The sequence below is a fragment of the Vipera berus genome (assembly GCF_964194415.1).
Source record: "Vipera berus genome assembly, chromosome: Z".
NCBI lineage: Eukaryota > Metazoa > Chordata > Lepidosauria > Squamata > Viperidae > Vipera > Vipera berus.
In genome coordinates, this window is record NC_138205.1 from 94,394,855 (window position 1) to 94,421,711 (window position 26,857).

The 26,857-nt window shown below is 35.2% G+C and overlaps 1 protein-coding gene across 1 annotated transcript in view; it reads left to right on the forward strand.

The window, feature by feature from the left end:
* RAPGEF5 (Rap guanine nucleotide exchange factor 5) overlaps positions 1-21,114 on the forward strand; it is a gene marked incomplete at its 5' end in the record, with an annotated part of 141,059 nt that extends 119,945 nt beyond the window's left edge. The window contains 10 exons of the mRNA XM_081342998.1: positions 1,059-1,208; positions 2,875-2,972; positions 6,133-6,255; positions 6,963-7,141; positions 11,960-12,050; positions 13,273-13,323; positions 13,754-13,841; positions 15,633-15,697; positions 16,994-17,048; positions 20,851-21,114. Coding sequence (XP_081199124.1) covers positions 1,059-1,208; positions 2,875-2,972; positions 6,133-6,255; positions 6,963-7,141; positions 11,960-12,050; positions 13,273-13,323; positions 13,754-13,841; positions 15,633-15,697; positions 16,994-17,048; positions 20,851-20,969 — 1,019 coding nt within the window. The 3' untranslated portion in view covers positions 20,970-21,114. The remainder of the gene's footprint in view (positions 1-1,058; positions 1,209-2,874; positions 2,973-6,132; positions 6,256-6,962; positions 7,142-11,959; positions 12,051-13,272; positions 13,324-13,753; positions 13,842-15,632; positions 15,698-16,993; positions 17,049-20,850) is intronic.
* Positions 21,115-26,857: the final 5,743 nt, after the last annotated feature.

The following is a 26,857-nucleotide window of genomic DNA, read 5'->3' on the forward strand; positions in this document are numbered from 1 at the left end:
CGGTAGAACTGGTAGCTAATGTTTTGTTGCCCAGGTCCATAATGGACTTCTGGAAGTGGCATCCACACAGAGAATCGGTTGTTCACATATTTGAATCCCACTACTGGAGCCAGCATACCTGCCAGCAGTCAAATGCAGAATGTCCCATAAGTGGTGAAAAGAGCTCAGCAACTTCACTGAGACCGGAGAAACTCTTAGTACAAAGAGGGCGAGACTTCACCCGTAGTGGCAGATGTTCACAACCATCCAACCGACTCAACTTATAGGAAGTGTTGTTACTGGTTCTCATCCAAAATTTCATAACGTTGTTAACATGAAAAGGGTAAGATGTTATGAGTCTTACGTTGACCTTATATGCAGCTCTGTCATTCATCTCTATTGCATTTGTTTCCTGTGTTGCATCGCTACTCTATGATTCATCTCTAATGTTCCTGTGATGCATTTCCTGTTCCTGTTGTTGTATTCCCTCTCTCTCTAAGAAAGATGGGTTTTGCACAGCGATGCCTTGTATTGTATTGACTGACTCCACATGAAACAATTAGTAAGGCTCAACATTCTCCTGCATAAAATAATTTACCTGCTGCTATCTTTAAAATCAATAGGCCAGTGGTTCCAAATCTGAATTAAATATAAGCAGTTAAAAGATGTCTTTGACAAGGTTCACAAAATATGGATGAAGTAATAACTTCTTTTATAATACAGCCATTTGAAAAAAAAGGCATACTCTTTTTGAATACTATGCTTTTACATATCAGGACATAATAAAAATCATTTGAGTCACAGCAGTTCTTAAAAATAGGTAAATACAGCCTCAGATGAACAACACATAATGTACATGATGACATATTACACCGTCATCATTTATTTTATAGAAATTACAGCTACTCTGATCTTTAAGCAGATTCATTTTTTTGAATCCAAATCCTCTAGTAACTAATTTCTTTTATCAAAGAATGACTTTGATAATGACAAAGCCATCTAAAACAGTGCAATCATTAAAGTTTTTTATTTTCAATAAGAATTTCTTTTGTTGATGAAAATGATTTTCCTCTTCACAGTTTTTTGCCGTGTGTATATAACAGAACATTCTTACATCAGTGTAAAAACTAAATTATCCACTTCAGTTCAAGAGATTTTGAAAATTGTAGCAGAGAAGCTCCAACATTCTCAAGAACATCTGGCTCTAGTGGCTCTTTCATTCTCTGACGGTAAATGATACTCAGCTATTTTTTGGTTTCTTATCTGAAAATTATTTTCTAGTGCAGATGTAGCTCTCCTCCTGTGGGTCCACAGCTTAATGACCAAAGTTAAAATAAAGAGCTGTTAAGCAGAAAGTAGTTTCCATGACAACTACTAATACTTTAATTCTGCTGTATAACACATTCCACTTCATTTCTACATTGAAAAGGATTTTACTTCTTCAGAAACATGTTGTAAGGTTTGCAATTAGAGATAACTGTAGACAGGCAGTTCATAATTTAAACTACCTGTATAACAAAAATGCACTCTGCAAAATGGATTCCTGCGTTGAAGTAATCAAATGGTATTTACATATGAAGGCAAATTGTGTGGAAATATTACTTTCAGGAAATGAATGTTTTCTAAAATAAAGATAGTCCTTGACTTATGACCACAACTGAACCCAAAATTTCTGCTGCTAAGAAAGAAATTTGTTAAGTGAGTTTTGCTTCATTTTACAACCTTTCTTGTTACAGTTGAATCATTGCAATTCTTAAGTTAGTAACACGGTTATTAAGTGAATCTGGCTTCCCCATTGACTTGGCTTGTCATAAGGTTGCAAAAGGTGATTGCATGACACGGGACACTGCAACTGTCATAAACATGAGTCAGTTGCCAAGTATGTGACCATGGGGATGCTACAACGATCCATAAGTGAAAAATGCTCATAAGTCACTTTTTCAGTACTGTAGCAACTTAGAATGGCCCATTAAATAAACTGTTGTAAGTCGAGGACTACCTTGACTTTTTTTTAAAAATTAAATCCTTAGAGTTTAGATATCAATATGTAAAAATAAATTATATGTTCCATTTAAAAAAAGACGAGTTGTTTGCTTGTTGAAATAAATTATACTGCTCAAAAATGCCCAGTCTTAATCTATTGATCATCTTGGTCCCAATGTTATGGGTTCAAAAAAGGCTATAGTTGTAAATGTGATACGGTTAATCAAAATACTGCTGGTGCAATTTATTATATGAACTTTTATTACCCTGCAAATATTGTATGCGGTAGCTCAGTGGGTTAGGACACTGAGCCTGTTGATCAGAAGGTCGGCAGTTTGGCGGGTCGAATCCCGAGTGCCGCGTAACAGAGTGAGCACCTGTTACTCGTCCCAGTTTCTGCCAACCTAGCAGTTCGAAAGCATGTAAAAATGCAAGTAGAAAAATAGGGACCACTACGGTGGGAAGGTAACAGCGTTATGTGCGCCTTTGGCGTCTAGTCATGCTGGCCACATGACCACGGAGACGTCCTCGGACAAACGCTGGCTCTTCGGCTTTGAAACGGAGATGAGCACCGGCCCCTAGAGTTGGAAACGACTAGCACGCATGTGCGGGGGAACCTTTACCTTTACCTTTAAATATTGTAAATTCTTTTCTTTTTGCTAAGAAACATTCTTTATAACTATCCAAGGTATTTGTATTCTCCATCTCCAAGTCTAGCAGTCTTGGGTAGTACAAAAACTAGGTTATTACATTCTGTTCTTAATTCAGCATTTGACTTTTCCAGCCTAGGGAATTGTTAAATAAAAAGTTGACAATAAAATTTCAGTCCTGTGTAGTCTTATGAAGATACTAGATTTTAGTTTAAAAATACGTTTTAATTTCTTACTATGATTCTTTTCCCTACTCTTAAAGAAAAACATGAATTGCAACCAAATGACCTAGCAATCTCCAAATCTCTTGAGTTATCTGCTCGTATGTTTGTATTTCAAAAGGATCTGACAGATACTTTGGTAAGTTTTTGTGGTTCTTGTTCTTTTGTGGTTCTTGTGGCTTGACGTTTTAAACTGTATTAACTGTATTACTCTCCTATATACTCAACATGAGAAGAGGCTAGGGAAATCATTAACTAGGCCATTTCTCCCTACCCTATGACTTCTCTAGGTATAGGGACTTCTTGCTGGCGCTAGGAGAGCCACGAACCTCTTGCCAGCACTAGGAGAGCCGCAAGCCTCTTGCTGGCGCTAGGAGAGCCACGAGCTGCATGCTGGCGCTAACAGCCTCATTTGTGGAGCGTGCATGCTCACAGACCCGTTTATGTGCATGTGCACACAGCCACATTTGTGTGGGTGTGCATGTGTACATAAAGGTCCCTGTCTCCCTTTCCCACTGAGCAGCCAACCCAGAAAGGTTGGTGACCCCTGCTTTAAACACCCAAAAAGCCTTAGGGCCCCACAGTGAATCACTGCTAGGAATCTCTAGTTAAGGAAAAAAAGGTTCAGTCAGGTTTTGGCTGGGAATTGTGAAGGTGCTGACCTCAGTCAAGGTTGAAAGTTATTTAGTTATACTTAGAATTGCAATAGGGTTCTTTTGTATATTATCTTTTTAGACTGTATCATGTGCGCGTTATTTTAGTAATTTTAATAAAGTTGATTTTGTTTCAATCCTGGAATTACGGTAACTAGTTGTCCTCTATCATTTGCCTCTGCTTTGCTGAGCTCAGTTGTTTTTTTTTTCCTACTGTATATAGCCAGGCCCAGATAGAGGAGAATTTCCCAAAAATCTATGTAGAAACTGATGTATATAAAGGAGTGGGACTAACGTGGAAACAAGAAGACCCCCTTTACTAATCACTGTTCATCTACAGGGATGAACAGAACCAAAACATCCCAAAGGAAGGGCTGAGGGTGTCTATCTCCCTTATTATATCATTTTTAGAAAAATAATTGCACAAATTCAGACTCTCTATTTTCCTGAAGTATTTACAATCAAGAAAATCTGTTATAAAATAAGGAATATTATGATGGTATGAGACATGAATTTATTAAATCTTTATTAATATTAAATGATAGTCCATATGAAGAAATGTTTGTTTTAAGTCCTATGTTACAGTGATATATGATAATTCAAATTAACTGGCTGCCCTCTATCATTCTTGCATTCCACATTGCAAAAATTGTTATTGTAACTGTATTGAAGGAAATATTAATGGAGATTCTGAGTCATCTTTGGTATTTTGATTTTGGTACATATTTACTATGAAACACATTCAGTTGAATTTAGTGGGATATATTTCTGATGTAGAGCCAAGTCACATGATTAATTATACAGTAATAAAAAACTATTAGAGTACTATTAGTACAGCATGCTTATTTAGGTTTTAGAAAAAAAAACTTACAATTTACTTGCAGTAACTTGTCATTGGTATGACAGATTTGAGATGCTAGCTTCAATATGGTCCTTGTGTATCCTATTGATTATTATTTTTATGTTTATACAATTGCAAATATAGAATGTGCAAAATGATTTCCAGAGTTTGAGGCAGGAACTTAGGACAGACTGTAGACTTACCTTTTCAAAGGTTTTACCAGTGTGAGGAATAAAAATTCAACTCCAGGGGTGTTGGAAAACAAAACAAGTTTTATTAAAGCTTTTGCAAAAGCTGGTGGATCTCTTGGTAATTGCAAACCCCAGAGTCCACACTTGAATCAATTTTTGCAGAGTTTTTATACCCTGTTCCGTAGAATTATGCCACATCCTTCCTAGCCAGATCAGTGGATAGCCTGGTTGAGTCACATGATTTCTGACTGCCTAGCAACCAGACCCTCCAATTATTAGATCAAAAGATCCTTTTTTTCCTGTCTTATCGCCCCTCCCTTTTCTGTGGCATGATTTGTAACATCCTGCTAACTAAGGGTGTAGCTTATCTACAAGGTAAACTGCTATCCAAACTGGATAGTTGCATTTATAAAGGATTTACGTTTTCCCTTGTTTATCTATAAGAATGCCTGCTTTTCATATAGAAGCTATGTGTGTAACAGAGTTCATGCTTCAGTTAAACATGGCTACACTTTGGTTCATAGTTATACTTTAAAATACTAACTCTAGGCAGTTTTTTTTATAAAGAATAAACCTTATATAAATTGAATAATATGTTATTCATAAGCTATACGCTGTTCTACAATAGTGTGCATATAATAAGTATGCCTTGAGTCAGTGTATATAGTTCATCTCTATTCCTCCAGCCCACTACATCTCCTTTCCTAAAAGTACCTTAGCTAAGTGCCTCTATATGGCTATTCCGCTAGCAAAAATGAAAAATTATAACATGTATATTTCTTGTGTACTTCACACCAGCATATAAGGAACAAAAAGGAAAAGACCAATGTATAGCGGAGTTCAATGTGTGGCTAAAAGAGTGGTGTAAAGGGGAAGGCTTTGTTATATTAGTCATGATGTCTGCAGCTGCTCCAATGAAAAACTGTTCAAAAGAGATGGTCTGCATCCATCAAAGAAAGGGACTGAGGCACTTGGCATTTAAATTCACAGACTTTCTGGAGAAACATTTAAACTAAACAATGGGGACAGTGAGTTAATTGATATAGAACATTTCTGTCCCCAGCAATCTAAAACTAATAGGGTTATCAGTGCATGTAGCAGTTAAATATGAGCCAGAAATGTGCTGAAGCTGCCAAACAAGCTAACACAGTGCTAGGCTGCATTACTAGAGGGATAGAATCAAGATCATGTGAAGTGTTAATATTACTTTGTAATGCCTTGGTAAGGCCACACTTGGAATACTGCATCCAGTTTTGATCACCACGATGTAAAAAAAGATGTTGATTAGTGGAACAGGTTGCCTCCAGAAAATGTGAATGCTCCAACAGTGGAAATTCTTAAGAAGACAATAGACAACCGTTTGTCTGAAATGGCATAGCGGATTGGACTAAAAGACCTCCAAGGTTCCTTCCAACTTTATTATTGTATTCTACTCTAGATGTTTATCTTCATGGCATTCCTAATGTAATAAGTAAATAAGACACATGCTGTTGCTCTTAATATTAAAATTAATTAGAGGCCATAATGATTTCAATGCAAAAATATTTAAAACATTTCTTTGGAGCTCTCTTTGAATTATATCTGCTTACTTAAAATGTGTGTTTCTTGATTTAGATCCCTTTTGCTGAAAATGAGGAAATCCACCAACGATCAGTGAAAATTCTGGGGATTAACACCTGGGACCTTGCTTTAGAATTAACAGTTTTTGACTGGAATCTTTTCAATTTGGTTCATGAAGTAAGATGATGAATTTCCACGCTAACTATAATCAGTGCTCTGTTTAGCTTTGATTAATTACAAAAAAGTTTTCTCATATAATTATTTCTTTGTAATTATTTCGGGTCATTCCACAGGCTTATTGCCAAATATAGCTGTATGTATTACGTCAGAGTTCCCCAATGTTTTTGGCTTTGCAGAAGAGGGGCAGGAGAGGGGATGGTTCCATGTGTGTGGTGGGCAAGTGTGTAGGTGCGCACAACTCTATTTGCACAAATGGGCACATGAGCCTGCTGCTCATGCAAATGGAGTGCACACACTCGCCCCCTGCTCATGTGAGTGGGGATGTGCATGCACTTGCCCGTCATTTCCACATCCTGGTTCTGAAAGGCTCAAGGCCCGGCAGTAGGCCGCAGCCTGGGGGTTGGGAACCTTTCTGTTACTTCTTTGACAAAAAAGAAAAATAGATTTAATCCAGTTCTCAAAAGCTTTTCAAACTAAAATCAGCAGTGACTAATAGATATTAAGTCACAAACAATCTGATTATTAATTTTTTTTATAGTTTTGATTAAAGGAGTAATTGCCAAATTACTTTTCTGAATCACTATAGATTTGTTCAAGTTACTAATATGGGTTATCTGACCAAGCAACAATAATTACATTTTTCAGGTTATTAAATTAAATTAAATTCTAATTTGCCTCTAACATTCTTTTAAATTGTCTTCCAGCAAGAACTGATATATTTCACCTTCAGCCGACAAGGAAGTGGGAAAAACACTGTGAATCTTAGTCTTCTGCTTCAAAGATGCAATGAAGTTCAACTTTGGGTTGCCACAGAAATACTCCTCTGTAACCAGCTCTGTAAACGTGTACAACTAGTGAAAAAGTTCATTAAAATTGCTGCTCAGTAAGTTAAAAATTAAATAAATATTGATAGCTGTTGAATCTGCTTAACAAGGGGTAATGAAAGAAAATATTCTATATTTTTGACTTTGCCCATTGAAATATGCATAGGAAAAGCTATGCGTGGTTAAAGAATTATGTGCCAAAATTTGCTGCAAACTGATAATTAGTATATATACACAATTTATTTCTCCAATTGCTTCTCTTTTTGATGATGCTTCTCTAGTGATGCTAAGCAAAGTCCTACTGAACTACCAACTATTATTAAAAGTATATTAGCTTCATTTCATTTCATTTCCTTTAATTTCTTTATGGCCTATTTCGGTTGTATACAGTGGATATAAAAAAAATCTATATGCCCCTGTTAAAATGCCAGGTTTTTATGATGTAAAAATCAGATCAAGATAAATCACTTCATAAGTTTTCCACTGTTAACATAAGTTACACAATTCAGTTTAAAAACAAATCAAAATCTTTTAGGAAGAAAAGAATAACAAACTTACAGTAACATGGTTGCATAAGTGTACACAGCCTTAAACTAACACTTTACTGAAGAATCTTTTGATTTTATGAATAGCACACAGTCTTTTGGGGTAGGAACCTATGAGGCACATGGCACATCTTTTCTTAGGAACCTTTTTCAATTGGATTCAGGTCTGGGCTCTGGCTAGGCCGTTATAAAACTTTGATCATCTTCTGCTGAAGCCATTCTTTTGTTTATTTGGGTTATTGGATCATTATCGTCTTGAAAGGAGAAATTCTTCTACATCTTCAGCACATCTTCAGCAGGAGAGGCCTGAAGGCTTTGTGCCAAAATTGACTGAAATTTGGAACTGTTCTTAATTCCCTCCATCTTGACTAACTCCCAGTTCTAGCTGAAGAAAAGCAGCCCCAAAACATAACACTGCCACCAACATGCTTCCCCGTGGGTATGATGTACTTTGGGTGATTCACAGTGTTGTTTTTGTACCAGACATACCTTTTGGAATTATGGTTAAAAGGTTCAACCTTGATCTTATCAGACCATAACACACTTTCCATATGCTTTTGTCAGACTTGATATATGTTTTTGCAAAATGTAGTTGAACTTGGGTGTTTTTCATTGTAAAAAAGGCTTCCATCTTAGTCACCCTACCCCACCACCCAGACATATGAAGAGTATAGGAGATTGTTGTCACATATTATACACAACCAGTACTTGCCAAAGATTCCTGCAACTCCTTTAATGATGCTGTAGGCCCCTTCTTTCATATATTGTGGAGGGACATCCAATTCTTGGTAATGTCACTATTGTGCCATATTTTTTCCTCTTGTTGATGATTGTCTTCACTGTGTTCCATGGATTCCCTTGGATATATTTTGTTCTGACTGATATCTTCCATCAATTATATCTCTTTGATCCTTTGTAAGCTCTCTGCAGACCATGGCTTTTGCTGTATGAGTCAACTGAGTTAATATCAGAAAGATCCTACTAAAACAGATAAACTTTATATGGGCTTGATCAGAATCATTTTAATTAGTGACAGAGATATACTGACTACTATTTAGTATCCATTTGAATGTAATTGGATAATTCTGAACACAGCCACATCTCTATTTATGGGAATACACTTATGCAAACACATTATTGTAAGTTTTTTTATTCTTATTTTTCCCTTAAAAGATTTCAATTTGTTTTTTTTTATTGAATTGTGTAAGTGTTAGAAATTCTGGTCTGATTTTTTTTTTACATCTCAGAAACTTGGCATTTTAACTGGGGAGTATAAACTTTTTATATTCACTGTACTTAAATCCTGCCAATTATACAAAATAAATTTCTGAGCAATGTGTTTACAAAACATGAACACAGTGTTCATATGAAGATTAACATTATAAATAAATAAATAAACATTATGACCTGAAACCAAGCCATTTTGCATAGCTCTCAAATTTGATTATTTAATGTACAGTTGATTTTGAGTATTTACATTTCCATGTCTGATTTTATAATGTGCAGTATACAGACATAAGGGACATGGTGGCTCAGTGGGTTAGGATGCTGAGCTTGTCGATCAGATGGTCGGCAGTTTGGCGGGTCGAATCCCGAGTGCCGCATAACAGAGTGAGCACCTGTTACTCATCCCAGCTTCTGCCAACCTAGCAGTTCGAAAGCACGTAAAAATGCAAGTAGAAAAATAGGGACCACTACGGTGGGAAGGTAACAGCGTTCTGTGCGCCTTTGGTGTCTAGTCATGCCAGCCACATGACCACGGAGACGTCCTCGGATAAGCGCTGGCTCTTCAGCTTTGAAACGGAGATGAGTACCGGCCCCTAGAGTTGGAAACGACTAGCACGCATGTGCAGGGGAACCTTTACCTTTTATACAGACATAAAAATTAGCCAAGAATTTTAAAAGATTGTATTATCATTCAAATTTTAGAAAATGTAAAACTAAACATAATGAATTGAACATCAATAGTTTTTGTATATCAGCGGTCCCCAACTTTTCTAGCCCCATGGACTAGCGGCAGCGGTGGAGAAGGGAGGGGATGGTTTTGTGTGCAACCTAGATCCTGCAGATGCGCAAATCAGACTTTGTGTGCTTTCCCACCATTTGTGTAGCCTGGTTCCCAATCATGTCCTGGGCTGGTACCATTCCATGGTCTGAGTGTTCAGGACACTTGTTTCATATATTTGTAAATTCTGTTCAGAAAAGAGGTGTTAAAATATTAATATACATTTTCAATGAACTATACCTAAGTGGAAAGTCATATTATATTCAAAAAGTATTTAAGATCTTTTTAAATTCTTTGTTTTTAAAAATAACTGTAAATATAATTATAATTTCTAATAATTATCAAAATACTGCTATCTTTACTCAGTAAAAATACCTTCTGTTGAAACAATATACTGCCTAGCCCTAGCCAGATAAAAGTTGCTCTATAAGTATTTTCCATAGATTAGGATTGTACATTATACATTTATGTTGTGTCCTGGAAATATTATGAATGGCAGAATATATAACAATTATAAAACTAGTTCATACTCGGAATAAGAATTTAAGAATGAGTAGTTTAAAATTTTAGTTGCTTTACTAACTTGAAGGTAAGCTGACATGACATTCATAATGTTATGTCATGTGCAACTGATGCTTGGATATTATGTCCTTATTTATATTTTTTGAGCAAATCTTTCTAGTATAGGTAGTTCTCGAGTTATGACAGGTCACTTAGCAATGGTTCAAAGTTACAACACCCCCAAAAGTAATTGCAACCCCAAAGTAATGAATGTTGCAGCGGTGATTCTCCCTTATGACCAACTGCAGAAATGTCTCCACGCTTCATTGTCACGATGAAGGAGGGAAAAGAGACACTCCAGGTTTTAATGGCTTCTCTTGTTGCAACTTCCCCAAACCCCACTGGTCAGAATGAAAGAGTTCCTGCTCTCAGGGCAAGCAGTGACTTCACTTTTACAAGGAGCCAAGCTGCTTCCCTTCACTCCATGGGGAATCTGGATTTAAAGGGCTCCTTCTGCACAAAGAGCTTTTTTGAAGCAGAGGCTGTACTCTTCAGGAAGAGGATTCCTACACAGGTGAAATGGAATAAACTTTCTGCTGGTATTCCCTCTGCAGTGTTTCAAAAATTCTTAACCAGGGACTTGGTATGCTGCTCTCCGCAGCTCAGTTGTAGCGAAACATGGCCAGCATCATATAGTATTAGGAGTTGGGTTGGCTTTGTGGACTAAGATGAAGTAGATTGGAGAAGTTTGCACTCTAATCAAAATTCAACATTTGAGTGCACAAGCATGTTCCTTGGCTTTTCCAATCCCTTCTTTCTGGATTGGTGTTTGAGGACTTAAAAGGGATGTGTTCTCCTCTCTTTCCCAAACGCTGCAAGTGCCATTCTTCCTTGAGGTAAGAAACATACTTGAGTCTTACCCCAGTTACAGCATCCCCATGGTCATGCAATCAAAATTCAGATGCTTGGCAACTGACTCATATTTATGACAGTTGCAGTTTCACAGGATTATGTGAACCCTTGTGACCTTCTGACTAGCAAAGTCAATGGGTAAGCCAAATCACTTAACAACCACGTTACTAATTTAACCCTGTAGTGATCCACTTGACAACTGTGGCAGGAAAGGTGGTAAATTGGGGCAAAATTCACTTAACAACTGTCTCGCTTAGCAACAGAAATTTTTGGCTGAATTGTGGTCGCAAGTCAAGGTCTACCTGTAACAGAAAAGTACTTGTCCGATCATAATGTGATTTTAATCAATAATATATAATAATATTGGTTGCACATTAACTAAATTTTCAATAAGCTATAAAATACTGTATATTGAAGGCTGTAGAACACACGAACAATATTCTTAACATTGGAAAGCTTTGTGCAGGCAACAGTGGAGAAATATTTAATTTAGAAAAATCCAATTTGTGCAGTAAAGAATATTAATTTGCCAGGACCTGTGCATGTGAGGTATGTGTGTTTGTGTGTAATCTATGTATACCTCTAAGAAGAAATTGTACATTTATGACTGGCAGCTGAGATAAAACAAAACTGTTCTTTCTTTTGTGAACCTCCATAAATTTGAATTTTCAATTTGCATTTTAAAATAGTGTTTGGAATTATGACAATTATGGTGTGATTTCCAAAGAATGGAGCAGTATTTTCTTTCTTTTTTAAAAAATGAATCCAAGTTCACAAAGTTTAGATTCATGAAGTTAGAAAATAATACATTTTATCTGAAAAAAATTATAAAGTCAGCACTCTATTTTAAACAACAGAGTGTTAAGTGACTTTGAATACCACAAGGAAATTACTTTTCTGATATTTTTTCATAGTTGCAAAGCCCAGCGAAATCTGAATTCATTTTTTGCCATTGTCATGGGGCTCAACACTGCCTCTATCAGCCGGCTTTCTCAGACCTGGGAGGTAATATGAGAATTTTATTATTTTTTTTCTAGATAATTATTTTTAATCATATTTTTTCAGCAGTTGCACTTTAGTACAGGCATGTATTCTTTACTTTCTCATAATTGTTACTGATATTGAAAGAACAGATTTAGGAACCTTATTTTAGAAAAATAAATCCAAAACAAAATTTATAAACTGTTTTGGATAATGTCTTTAAATTGTTTTTTTAGTATGAGTTGCATGACATGGAACTACCACAGAAAATTCTAGACATTTAACAAAAGTTGATTCCTGGAAAGTTACATGATAAAAACTTTGTTGCATATATATATTTGCACAAATTTGCACAAATAATGAGCTGTCATAGTTGACTATATCCTGTGGATAAGCCTTGAGACAGGCCAAAGCAGGAATGAAAGAGTTAATTAGCAAGGTGCTTTCACAAAGCCTTGACAAATACTTAACATATATTTAGCCTTGCCTTCTAGCTAATAAAAAGAGAGAAAGAACCTGTGGCTCGGCAAGTTAAAACAACTGCCTAATATACAATCAGCCCAGGTTCGAATCTCAGATAAAGGGTATGACTGACTGATGAGAACATAAAGAGTTCGAAATGGCCATCTCAGTCTCCCAAAATTCTTTATTAGCAATTTGAATAATTTGCATATATATATATATATATATATATATATATATATATATATATATATATATATATATATATATATATATAATATATATATATTATGTAAGTGCCAAGTGTTTTCTAACCTAATATTTCTGCTGCATATTTCAGTTTTTTGTATTTTTACCCTCATTTTTTTTGATTGAGAAAAATTGCATTTGATGAATCTTTTCATATAAATATAACACCAGTGATTTTCCCCTTCAATATTTCAGTAAGGCTACTGTGATAAAATAAATAACCATAGCATTCTCTATTCAACAAAAGTCATAATGTGGTTGATGATGACCTTTCTCCTCCCTCCTCTACATAAACCTTAACAAATATATTATTAAATGAATCCAAATCCAGATGCTTATAAACAGTATTAAATAATAAATGTGGGTTGTAACACATTTTTATGTCATTCTCAAACATTATTTGTTAAAAAACAGTCTAAGAAAGATACTGCCAGAGAAATTTTATTTCTTTAATATACTACAAATGAGTCACTGATAGAATCTAGTATTTAATTCCAGTTCCAGTTTTTTTTTAATATGCAGTATTTTATTGCAGAGAATGCCTGGAAAGTTTAAGAAGCTCTTTGCTGAACTTGAAAGTTTGACAGTAAGTAGACTTGATGTAAAACAGTCTTTAATTTCCCTATCTATGTATTTTTGTTGATAAATGGAACCATTATTGTATGTCTAAATGCTATTGCTATTACTATTATTATCTAACTTTGGATGTATTGCACTTAACATTTAGTTTTACACAAATGTCATATGCTCTAGACAAGAATATATATTACTTCATCTATTTCAGTTTTTTGTATTTTTACCCTCAATTTTTTTTGATTGAGAAAAATTGCATTTGATGAATCTTTTCATATAAATATAACATCAGTGATTTTCCCCTTCATCTAATTCTCTTTAAGAAAACTTTTCTGTCTTATTTTTCAAGAAAGAAATACTTTTCTATCTGCACATGTTTTATTTAAAGGAAGCTTCTATCAGTATAAACTGCAGTTCCTAATAGAGTCAAATCATTTTAACAGGATCCTTCTCTGAACCACAAAGCCTATAGGGATGCATTCAAGAAAATGAAGTCCCCAAAGATCCCTTTCATGCCTTTACTTCTTAAAGGTAAAATGATTTAAGCATATTTATTTTATTTTATTTTTTTATTTTAATTCCATTTATATCCCGCCCTTCTCCGAAGACTCAGGGCGGCTTACAAGCTTAGCAGTAGCCTTCATTCTATGTATTAGGGCTTTCACACACACACCCCAGCAGCATTATTACAAAGTCAGCTTAATTGCCCCCAACAATCTGGGTCCTCATTTTACCTACCTCAGAAGGATGGAAGGCTGAGTCAACCTTGAGCCTGGTGAGACTCGAACCTGCACTAATTTCAGGCAGCTGGTGTTACTTAAGGAGGCATTAGCCCACTGCTCCACCAAGGCTCAATTTGCAGTCCTAAACTTAGAGGCCTTGCATCAGTCAAGTGTAATTGATTTTAATCCATTTTAGTAATATTTAGGATTATATTTTTAGGCACTGAAAAGTAAAGTAACTTTTAAGACATACCTGTATAGCTGAAATCTATCAATAAAATTTTCTGCTCCTCCATCAGATGGTTCTGAAGTAGTAACCATTATTGAAACAGCACATCTACATTCAATAATATCACAATGAACAACTATGAATCTGAATGAACCTTTATTCTCAAAGTACAACCATGTATACATTGAGATTAGCTGAGCCTCCCTTCGTGCTCCCACCCCCCAACTCACAGTGACAACAAACCCTCCATCTTATTACACCATGTGAACTAATTGCACCACACACCGGCCTCGCAAGTCAATTCTGCGTAAAGTTTATAAAAATTATTTCCCGTTCAAAAGACTAACAGCCCACGGATAAAAGCTGTTTTTCAGCCTGTTGGTGCGGCTGGCTATACTCCTATATCTCCTACTCCTGCCAAATACAATTGCACTTTATTTTCATTCTATATTAATCTAATTTATGTTTCAGAGGGCTGCTGTTTTAATCTTCCTAACTTTATTGAGCCTCTTCCCTTTGGTCTTGAAAAAACCAACAAGATGCACTGTAAATTCCCTCCTGCCATTCTGCTTCCCCCCACTTTTCCTCTCAATTACTCCCCCCCCCCTCAATTATTGGGCCCATGTGAGAGGTGGGTGTTGGGATCTTTAGCTTAAAGGATTAGAGAAGAAGGTGTTTCTTTGGGATAGCAAGCAGTCAGCTCCATAACTTAATTGGGCTGAGCTTTTGGTGTGAGAATACAATATGAATGAAAGTTATGCCTAAAGTCCACCAGTTTGAATTGGCAAGATAGGGTAATAGTAAGGATTTGTTTATAAAAGAGGAAATGCAAAATTTGGTCCTATCAATCAGAAGGTTACAGGAGAAGAGTAACCAACAGGAACTTGTTGACATTAGATGTGTTTCCAGAAAACTACCTTATGGATATATGATCATGGGTGCTCCATCACTGGAGGTTTTTAGAAGAGACTGCACAGATACTTGTCTGAGATGGTATAGGACAGGTTCTCCTGCTTGAGTGGGCTGTACTAGAAGACCTCCAAGGTCCCTTCCAGCTTCTATTCTATTCTATTCTATTCTATTCTATTCTATTCTATTCTATTCTATTCTATTCTATTCTATTCTATTCTATTCTATTCTATTCTATTCTATTCTATTCTATTCTATTCTATTCTATTCTATTCTATTCTATTCTATTTCACTTAGAACTCCAGAAATTGAAGTTTGGGTGTGTGTTTTTACATTTTTATCACAATTAAAATTTCAGAACACTTACTTATACATGAAAATGTATCGGTTACCATTGTGTTTTATTACCATTGCAAAATGAACATGGAAAGTTAAGTTGGAAAATATATTTGCCTTTTTTAGATGTAACATTTATACATGAAGGAAACAAAACATTTCTGGATAACCTTGTAAACTTTGAAAAGCTGGTATGTATCATTCCTCACTAAATTCAACATAATAAAAAGAAACTCCCATTTCTATATTATCACTCACCCTCCTTTCTTCTTACTCTTATAATGTTTCTTCAAATTAAAATTGAATTCAGTTCTCTTTGCTTCAGCTTTCCACTGAGTATTACTCCTATAAAGCAATGATATTCAAACTTACTTAACATTTGATATTCTAAATTTTTCCCACATTGTTAATTGAACACCATTTATTATTCCTAATTATCTGCTTCCTTTACTGTGCAAAACAAAATAACTGGACATTACCATTATTTTTAGTTCTCTGTTTTGCATGGGTTTTGTTCTTCTCTTGTAGAAATATTCATATTTTTATTGGTTGGAGTAAATATAACAAGGATTATTAGATTATTATATATAAATAGAAGGCAGACACTTGAAGAGGTAAAAACAATTGCATAAATAACATTTCCACAGGACCAGTAATTATGGTTAGGTTAGTTTACATTATTGTAGGAAAATATTGTTATATTTTTAGGAAGTTAGGCATTTTGTGCTTTTTATTCTATATGCTTCCGTATGCCTTATTTGTAGGCCTATTAGTTCATTGCTCTACAAATTAAATTATTTGCCCTATATTGATTAAAGGATCGCAACTGTGATTTAATAATAATTATAGAAAAATACATTTTTTCTTCCAGGAATAAATCAGTGAACATTAATGGAGATATGCCAGTTCAAATCAGCCTGATATCTGATCATATATGTATAGTTTTTCTCTCTTTGGTAACATATAGATCTTTGTGATCTACCTAGAGAAAAAATGACATAGGAGTCATTCTTTTAAATTAACTTAAATTTTAAATTAAAAATTCATTCTTCTTTTTTTTTTAAACTATTAACTCCAAGACCTGCAGTTCCTATATATACTGCGTAGAATGATTTTATGACTTCTTCAATTTCCGATGCCATATTGTCTACTTTTTGCTGGCTAAAATCTGTTCACATGAATTACTAATCTGTTTATGGAAGGAATGGAATTTGGAAGATTTTTTTTTTAAACAAAGTTTGGATGCCTGCTTGGCTACCTCTTCCCACAAAGACAGAATTCAAATGGCATCCTATAATAAAATCTGTGAATGCAACCATGAGTTAATGTTTGAAATCATCTATATAGGGACTACTGGAACAAATACAATCCAGATTTCCATTCTATGGCAAACACCTCCTGCCTTAATAATTTGGAGCTTGTAAATGCTGGTCGTTCCCAGTTTAAATGTTTGCTGACTCATTAATCTGTGTATTTTACCTTCCCAGCACATGATTGCAGACACAGTACGATCATTGAGGCATTGTAGGCGTAACCAATTTGGTAAGTGAATGATATTTTGAGAGGTTCCCCATCTCGCCTTCATTATCTAGCTTAAACATTTGGGAATCAGAATCTATCTTCTCTGTGTTTTTGTTCTTACATACCAGAGCAGGAATACAAAATTCATTTAGCCCTAAAGGCTAGCCTTGGCTTTTTATTGATATGCTGGTGGCTGTCTTCTTAAGATTAATAGATGAGTGATAACAACTTTTGGTTTTACTTAAATTACACTTAAAAATAAATAATATGGTTATCTCTAGTTATGTATTAATAATTGTTTCTATCACATTAATATTACAAGTTAATTTGGAGTTTAAACATCAACTCCCAATAACTTTTAGCAGCCAACAGAAGCATTCTCCCAATATAGCTGATGGGCATTAAATTCATAACATCTGTTTTCCCACCATTTTTATAAGTCAACGCGCATACACAGAATGCATGCAAATCATGGAATAAAAACAAATGCCAGGAAATGGAAATCCTATTTATTCACATAAATAATTGTTAATATTCTTAATTTGCACAAAATCATTTCCATCATCTTGAGTGTTTTATCTAGTATATTGAACCAGCATATAGTGAAACAATTGGGAGAACAGCTTTTTCAATGTAATCTTTACAGAATTTTTGTAATTCAGTTTTATCTCAGTTCATAGAATAGAATACAATAACAGAGTTGGAAGGGACTTTAGAAATCCTCTAGTCCCACCCCTGCTCAGGCAGGAAACCCTATACCATTTCAGACAAATTGTTCTCCAATCTCTTTGTAAAAACTTCCCCTGTTGGAGTATTCACAACTTCTGGAGGCAGGTTGTTCCACTGGTTAATTGTTCTAACTGTCAGGACATTTCTTCTTAGTTCTAGGTTGCTTCTCTCTTGATTAGTTTGCATTCATTGCTTCTTGTCTTGCCCTCAGGTACTTTGGAGAATAGCTTAACTCCCTCTCCTTTGGGACAATCCCTGAGATATTGGAACACTGCTATCATGTTACCCCTCGTCCTTATTTTCATTTAACTAGACATACCCAATTCCAGCAACTGTTATTTATATGTTTTAGTCTCCAGTCCCATGATCTTCTTTTGCTGCTATTCTCTGCCACATCTTTTTTACATTGTGCTGATCAAAACTGGATGCAGTATTCCAGGTGTGGCCTTACCAAGGCATTGTAAAGTAGTATTAACACTACATGTGTTCTTGATTCTATCTCTCTGTTAATGCAGCCTAGCACTGTGTTGGCTTTTTTGGCTGCTTCAGCACATTGCTGGCTCATATTTAAGTTATTGTCCACTAGGACTCTGAGATCCCTCTCACAGTTACTACTATTGAATGAGGTACCACCTGTACTATACCTGTGCATTTGGTTTTTCTTTCCTAAATGCAGAGCATTACTTTTTCACCATTGAATTTCATTTTGTTACATACTGCCCAATATTCAAATCTGTCAAGATCCTTCTGGAGTGTTGGCTATTCTTGCCAGCTTAGTGTTGTCTGCAAATTTGATGAGTTCCCCACCTATCCCCTCAGCCAAATCATTGATGAAGATGTTGAAGAGTACTGGGTCTAAAACAGAACCTTGGGGTACCCCACTGCATACTTGTCTCCATATAGATGCAGTTCTATTGAGGACTACACATTGAGTGTGGTTGGTCAGCCAAGTACGAATCCATCTGGTGGTGATGTTGTCTAACCCACATTTTTCTATCTTATCTAGTAGTAGGTTGTGGTCTACTTTATCCAATGCGTTACTGAAGTCCAAGTAATTGATGTCCACAGCATTCCTCTGGTCCACTAATTTTGTCACCTTGTCAAATAATGGAATAAGACTTGTCTGGCATGATCTCTTTTTGACAAACCCATGTTAGCTTTTGGTTATGACTTTTTTTGCCTCTAGTTGTTCACTGACTTGTTGCTTGATTATCTTTTCCAGATATTGAGGTCAGGCTGGTAGGTCTCTAGTTTCCTGGATCTATTTTTCCCCCCTTTTTTGAAGATGGGAACTACATCAGCTCTTTTCCAGTCCTCTGGCAGTTCTCTGGTGCTCCAGGATCTTTGAAAGATATAGTTCAGTGGTTCTGAGATCATGTCTGCCAGTTCCTTCAGAATCTTGGTGTGTAATCCATCTGGTCCTGGTGATCTGAATTTGTCTAGGGTGGACAGGTGCTCACTTACCATTTTCTTCCCTATTTTAACTTGTGTTTCTGATCTGTTTTTTACGGTACTGTTTTGATAGGTTGGACTGTTTTTTCCCTTTGTGTAAAGACAGATGCAAAAACTGAGTTAAGCAGTTCTACTTTCTCACTGTTCCCTGTCACCTTCCTGTCATTTTCTCCCACTAATGAACCAATCATTTCCTTGACTTTTTTCTTATTTTTTACATGTTGAAAGAAACTTTTTTTTTTCGTTATTTTTGACTTTTGTTGCAAATCTTAGTTCATTTTGAGCCTTAGCTTTCCTCACGTCATCTTTGCAGATTTGGTCTATTTGCTGATATTCTGCCTTAGGTATGTGTCTTTCCACTTTTTAGACTTATCTTATTTGTCTTTCAGTTTATCAGAGAGTTGTTTATGCAGCCATTTTTTTCTTTTGAGAACTGTTATTTTTCTTCTTCATTGGTATTGTGCTAGACTGGGCTTTTATAATTTCACTTTTCAAAATTTTTCAAGCCTGAGTTGTTTTCCCCTTGAGGATTCTCATCCATAGAATCCTTCCCAAGCTCTTTCTAAGTTTACTGAAATTAGCTGTCTTAAAGTCCAAGACCCTAATTTGACTATGTTCTATTGCTTGTGCTTGCCATAACGTTGAATATAAATATTGCATGATCACTCCCCCCCCTAAGGTTCCTGTTAGTTCAACACCTTCTATCTTTTCATCTCTGTTAGTAAGAATTAAGTCCAATTTGGCTGATACTCTATTTCCCTTTTCTACTTTTTGGGAGACAAAGTTGTTTGCTAGGTTTGTCAGGAATCTGTTTGATCTTCCACTTGGTGTGGAGTTTATCTCCCAGTTGATGTCAGGGTAGTTAAAGTCCCCCATTACTGTTGTGATGTGCTTCCTACATACCTTTGTTAACTGACGAGCAAAAACTTCATCTATTTCCTCTGTTTGGTTGGGTGGCCTATAGTATACACTCAGTGGTGGGATTCAAATATGTGAACAACTGGAAGTCCATTCTGGGCCTGGGCAACAAAAAATTAGCTACTGGTTCTGCTGAACCAATGCAAACTGGCTGAATCCCACCACTGTATATATCTATGGCAATGTCATTCCCTCCACCCCCCTTTTACATTGACCCAAATGCATTCAAGACAGTTTCATCATTCTTGTGCTTTATTTCCATTTGTGGGTTTCATCCCACCAAGTTTCTGTAATGCCAACAATATTATATCTGCCCTCATTTATTTGAATTTCTAATTCACCCTTTTTATTGCTAATACTCTATGCATTGGTGTATAGACATTTGAGTTCTTTTTGACTGACCCTCTGTTTACTTTCTACATAACCTGTGTGTTGCCTGAGTTCCCCTACTTCCTTACCACATGGTGAAAAGTTTGTTCATATTTGTACAGTCTACAAATATAATGTAATGGCATGCCTACTTTATATTCTTCCTTAATGTAGAAGTCATACAAAGACACTATGAAATTAGAAGTCATTAGAAAATTTCCATTATTTTGTAGAAATAAATAATGTGAAGTTCAAGAGTTCCTTAAAATAAATTGTTGATTAAACTTCAAAATATGCCTTCAGAAAAATGCTGTGAGATGACTGATCTATTATTTTTCTCTTATCAAAACTGTAGGAAATGATATACCTTCCAAAGAGCATGAGGAGTTGAAGTCCTGTGTCCATCATTTGCATATCATTGACAACCAGCAGATGTTGTTTGAGCTTTCTCACAGGATAGAACCCCGTATATAATTCATACTTATCTATCTCCAGCACTTTCAATTCATGACTACTTATGTGCCAAGCATGTTGTTTTCCTAAGAAATTGATGATTACTGAGTTTTATCAGTAATTTGTGCCACAGTAGATGTTAGCCTCTCAATGCTAAGAAAGAGGATCTTCACAACAACCTTACAAGATGAAAAATGCCAAATCTACTTAGCTACAGGGAGAAGAAATGATTCACCATATTGAAAACCTTATTTTTCTTGAATTTTTTTGTTTGAAGTAGCTTTCAGCGCTCAGTATTAAATTGAAATAAAATGTTCTATGCTTATAAGGATCTAGCAGCACTGTTTTGAGAAAGATGTTCATAATTTGGCACATTGGGATATACCTCACTAATCATAAGCTGCCCTAAGTGCCAAAAAGAAAGTAGTAGGGCAGGTATTGATGAATTATCCCTGAGATATGGCATCCATTTCAAGATTAAAGCATAAAGTATCAAGAAGTTGTTAGAACATAGATACTTAATAGAATTTAACAAAATGTAAAATTTAAAACAAGCACAGTTAATACTTGATTTAATATCTTGTACAGTATTTCACAATGTGCTGCCTAACAAAGCAAAATGTCACAGCATCAATTATGGTAATTTTCATGTGGGATTAGGATTTAGAGCACTCTGCCTTTAATATTTCTTATGGGTAAATTTTTTTGAAACTTTAGAACCACCTCAGTTTTTTGGTCCTTTACTTAGTAATTCTATTAGAGGCAAGCAATGTCACAAAAGTGTCCTGCCTGTACCTTTATTACAAATGAATATAGTTTGTTTTACTTCCATGTTCACTTTACTGTGCTATTACAAATTACTGTTATCTTTAGACTGGGACACGTTTATTGCAAAACAGTATTAAATTGGTAAGGAAGAATCTATCATGTGGGACTGTAGCTTGCATCTCAGAAAACTACAGTGGAATCCCCAGAATTACTTTAAAAAAAGAAAGAAAGTAAAAGTGCTATGGCACACATACTGCTATTATTATTTAAAGTGGTAATAATTTATACCTATCAGTCTGATCTTCTTTATCCATCATAAACATGATTTACAAACAAAAATGAAAAATGTCCATACAACATATTAAGCCAAATTCAAACAATTATGGTTTGTCATGGAATCTGACCATAGAGGAATTATTCTTTGAGAAACAGCCATATAGTTGTTGTTTTTTCCTTGCAAGGTTAAAAGCTGAGGTTGAATTCAAATTTACAAGATGAGGAGTTCTCTGACTAGCGTAAGAGAACTTGCATTGGAAATGAAATGGATGATTCTCAAAATCTGTCTAAGAAACTTTTTTTGATAGTTTTCTTTCATTAAGGTGCAATTACAAAAGAGAAAAGGTGAAGATTAGGGGGTTTCACACTGACAACAGACTGGATGGATAATGGTAATCTATGATTTAAAAAAAAGGTTTTCTGAAAAGAAAGATTTAAAGCCTGTGCGACAAATATGTGAGACAATTTGAACATGTGATCTAAAAGTGAAAGCTTTGGTGTAATAAATCATGTGGCTTGGTTTTCACCTTAAGATATCAAAACTAGGCTTACATTCTTGAAATCATGTTTGCAATTTATTCTAATCTTCAGAATGTCTTGTTTATCCTTCTATTAAGTATTCTCAAGAAATTGCCTAAAGAATGCAGTAAATAGAATTTATTCCACTGGGTGTAAAGGAATGCATTTCATTGTGAAAATCTATTTATATGCAGCTTTATACAAAATAGACTTTTATAATACCACAAGACCATACTGTTTGACAAGAGAGGCTATGTTAAAATTTAGGCCTCCATTGAAAACATCTGAATTATTTTGTTTTACTGCTTCAATCACATTTATTCAAGAACTTTTTCTACACAAGATCCTTCATAGAAGATTGACTGTTTGTTGGCAGACAAAATCAATTTTAAGTGAGAAGGAATGCTTTTTGTTTGTTTGCAATGAAGTAGAGAGTTTTTTCATTAGATTTGGCCTTTCTCATAAAATTGAAAACCGTGTATAGGTATAATATGAAGAGAATAATGTACATTTCTGAACTGTAATTGTTAGCACTTACTATACTGGTTATCCAATGTCTTCTAGGAATTATTTGGCAGAAATCATTAGATTACATTATTTTCTTAGGAAGTTGAACAAATTAGAAACAGCATAGATAAATTATTTAGGAATTTTCAGGATGTTTTTCTTATAGCAACTTAGCTAAAGAAGCAATTTGTTTGTTAGCTGAAGAGCAGTTGTTTGGTTTGACGGTAGGAGTTGTAGTAAAAATATGTTATAAGCCTTATTTTTATCCACACACAAAAATAGCATTTGCAGTGGGAGAAGTTCCAACTGTTGTAAATAAGCTTTCTATGCGCACAAACAAACCACACCTTTAGAAATGGAACTGAACATTTTGAAAAAGGTATTGCAATCTGGCTTGTTTTATAATGCCACTAAAGAGTATTTAGAGGGAAGAATTAGAGCCTGTTGTTTAATTCATGTATTAGGGTGAGCCTCTGTTTGCCAAGTGGCTGAGTTTATAAAATAAAAATTCTACATTTGTAGTTCTAGAATAAATTAACTGGAAAAGATGAGATTTGCAGGGGAGGATTAGTAGATAAGAAACTAATGATGGGTAACACGAGGTGGTTGGTTCTTATTGCTAGATATTGTCTTGCTTTTACACATCCATTAACAGTTTTGTGTAATTGCAGTCTTAAGACTACAAAAGACTAATAGGAATTCAAATCTTTTCTGTTTTGCTACCATTCTGAAACCTGTTTGCTGCTCTTATGAGCAAGCAAAAACTGGTTAATTTTCAAACTTTGTGAGTGGGACTGTCTGGTGCCAGGTGTTGTAAGCAGCATTACTTGAGTTCTTCACTTCTTCACTTCAGTGGCCTCTTGGTCATTATTTAGCCAAAGGGATCACTCTAATTATGAGCCAAATATTTCCTAAAAATAAGCTATGGTTAAAACTTGGGTCTCATTCTATCAATGCAAGATTATATTGCAGTCAACTGGACTTTAGGTAATTTAAGCTATAGTAAAACAAGGGAAACAAATATGATGCAATAATGTACTACCTGCTGAGCAGTTTTTTTTTAAGTCCAGTAACTTCATTTGTTACTTTAGAGCTAAATAACTAGATAATTTCATTTCTGTGGAAATGCATTCAGACTAGATTGTAAAAATGAACAACTTTCTCTCCAAGGTTATGTTCAGGAAAAGAAAAATGCATGCCACAATTTGGAGCAGAAGCCAGATATATAGTGTATAATCTCCATTTTATTTTACTTCCGATACATTCATGTAACTTTCTCCAGGAAGGAAGCCAACTTTACGACAATGACAGAGTCAGCCTTGAGATCATTAAGATATACTGTTGTAACAATAAACAGTCCCTGCATTGAGTTTTTTGTGTACACCCCAAGTCTTGCTAGCTTTAGAAGAATATTAGAATCAAAATTGTACAATGTTTCTTATGCTTGAGAGTAAATCTCACTAAACGTGATGGGACTTGTTCCTCAATAAACTTGCATAGGATTGCAGTATAAATTGGGCTGACTCTTGGACCCCAAACTGCTGTAAGAGCTATGAGCTCCTATAATAGGAGCACAAATAGCAGTAATTAAAAGAGGGGAGATAAACTAGAAATATCTATGGAATCAAAAAGGCACCGTTGCAGAATAGAGTAAGACCTTTTGAAGTGGTATTGAGCATTATAAATGAACATTTGCATGGCTGTAAAAAAGCAACAAGTTGTAAATACTAACCTTTGTAGCAATTGCTATTTATTTGCATAGCTTATTTATTATGTTCTTTTTACATTGCTGGGAACAAAGGCACTCTCAAGATAAAAAGAAAAGGCTACTTACATCTTTGCTGCACAGGTTTGGATAATTGTGATGGCGGCATAAGATAAAGCTGCTGCTGCTGCTAGCAGTTGCTTGCAGCCCTGATATGGTTGGTTTAATTTTTCCCATTTTAGTCTCTCCAGACCATTGTGTTTCAATCTGCATTAAAATTAACAGAAAGATTGTCCAAACTAAGGTTATTTGCCTAACACTTCTCAGGGACACACTTGTACTTACCTAGCATTATTAGAACTGGCATGTATAAAATACTCTAGTTTAACAAGAATACAGTTGACAACGGAGCCCTTTACAAGTTTAATTGTGTTGATTTCTGTCTATATCATTGTTTTGTGTATTTATGAGAGCTAGCAAGCAATAATTTGTATGTCAGAATAATAACAAGCAATACAAAAATAAAACTTGTAAAAGCAAAATGTTATACTTAAAGCTTTTTTGATATGCTTTTCAAAATACAAATGATATTAATAAATTATGTCTCTGTGAGTCTTTGCTTAATCTGTTTTCCATAAAGGGATGTTTCACAGCATGTGCTTGTCCCACATCTAATTTAAATAATCATGAGGTCCCTGGATGACCTTGGGCAACCTTTTGCTCTTTAGTTTTACCCCAACCAGATTCAGACAGTATGGAGGAAGTAATGTTAATCCAAAAGATTAAGGTCCACAGTATAACAATTACGACAAGGGTGCACAAATCATACAGAGAAAGTCTTCTGCTCTTAAGAATACAGTCCATAGCATATTACCCATTTGCAGCCTTATAAAAACCCTCTGTATTTCAAGTTATCAGGAGCACACACAGGATCTACATTAAAGTAATTGGCATCTAATCATACAAGCAAAGAGAGAATTCCCGGAAGTCCCAACCTGATGCTTATTATTAATTGACAAGGAAAATTACTTTCTTTGGGGAGTAATTCATAGGTTTATCAAGCAGACTGCAAATTTCCAAATATTTATAATTAAAGGGATGGGTGGTGGGCAGATACTGTGGAAGACTTCTGCCTGAGAATTATTATAGTCTAAGTAAAATTTCTTGCATTGACATGATGTGTGTGTGTGTGTGTCATTTGATCAGACATGTTTCTGATGTTCATGCAGTACATCAAGTACAGCTTAATTGTGATTTCAGTAGATACATCCATGTTAATTTCTTGGAAATGGTTTGCCTTTGTTTTCTAGAATATTTGTTCAAGTTCCCGGCTGAATCTATAATCCTGTGATTTCCTGTGGTTCTATCAAAATATTGAATAGGTTGGACCCTACTTAGCATTTACATTGGCAAATTTCACTTTAATGAATGATGCAGTTCTGCCATTTCAGGTCACCCACATTTACCAACTATCACTCTCTTCTCATCAGTGGTGGGATTCAGCTGGTGCTCACTACTTTGGCAGAACCAGTAGCTAATTTTTTGTTGCCCAGGCCCAGAATGGACTTCCAGAAGTGGCATCCACACAGAGAACCGGTTGTTCACATATTTGAATCCCACCACTGCTTCCCATGATTTCAAAGAATAATGCTTCTCCATTTCAGCTGCCTTAGTAGAATCCAATTATGGATAGGAATACAGGGAAAAATTCCTGATTGCAAAAATAAGGCACATTTGTTAATTACAGCATCATAGCTTTTAACATGTAATGAAATAATATTTCCCAAGTTTGGAATTTTCTCCTCATAATGACCAATCAAAAAAGCACAACAGGTTTTTAAAAATGTAGAATGGGGGCATGGAGGACATCAGTAGAGAGAAAGTGACATAAACTATAGTAGTGAAACATTGAGTGGATGGCATTTTTGTTCATCTGGATACAATCACAGGTTGGATCATGGCATACCTTGAGTTCCATTTGTATCCAGAAGATACATAATCATAGAACAGTTTGGAAAGAAAATAAGATAGCTTGCAGGGGGTCCTATTGTGTATAGTAGTCTTCAACTTATGAACACAGATGAGCCCCAAATTTCTGTTGCTAAACAAGATAGTTATTAAGTGAATTTTGTCC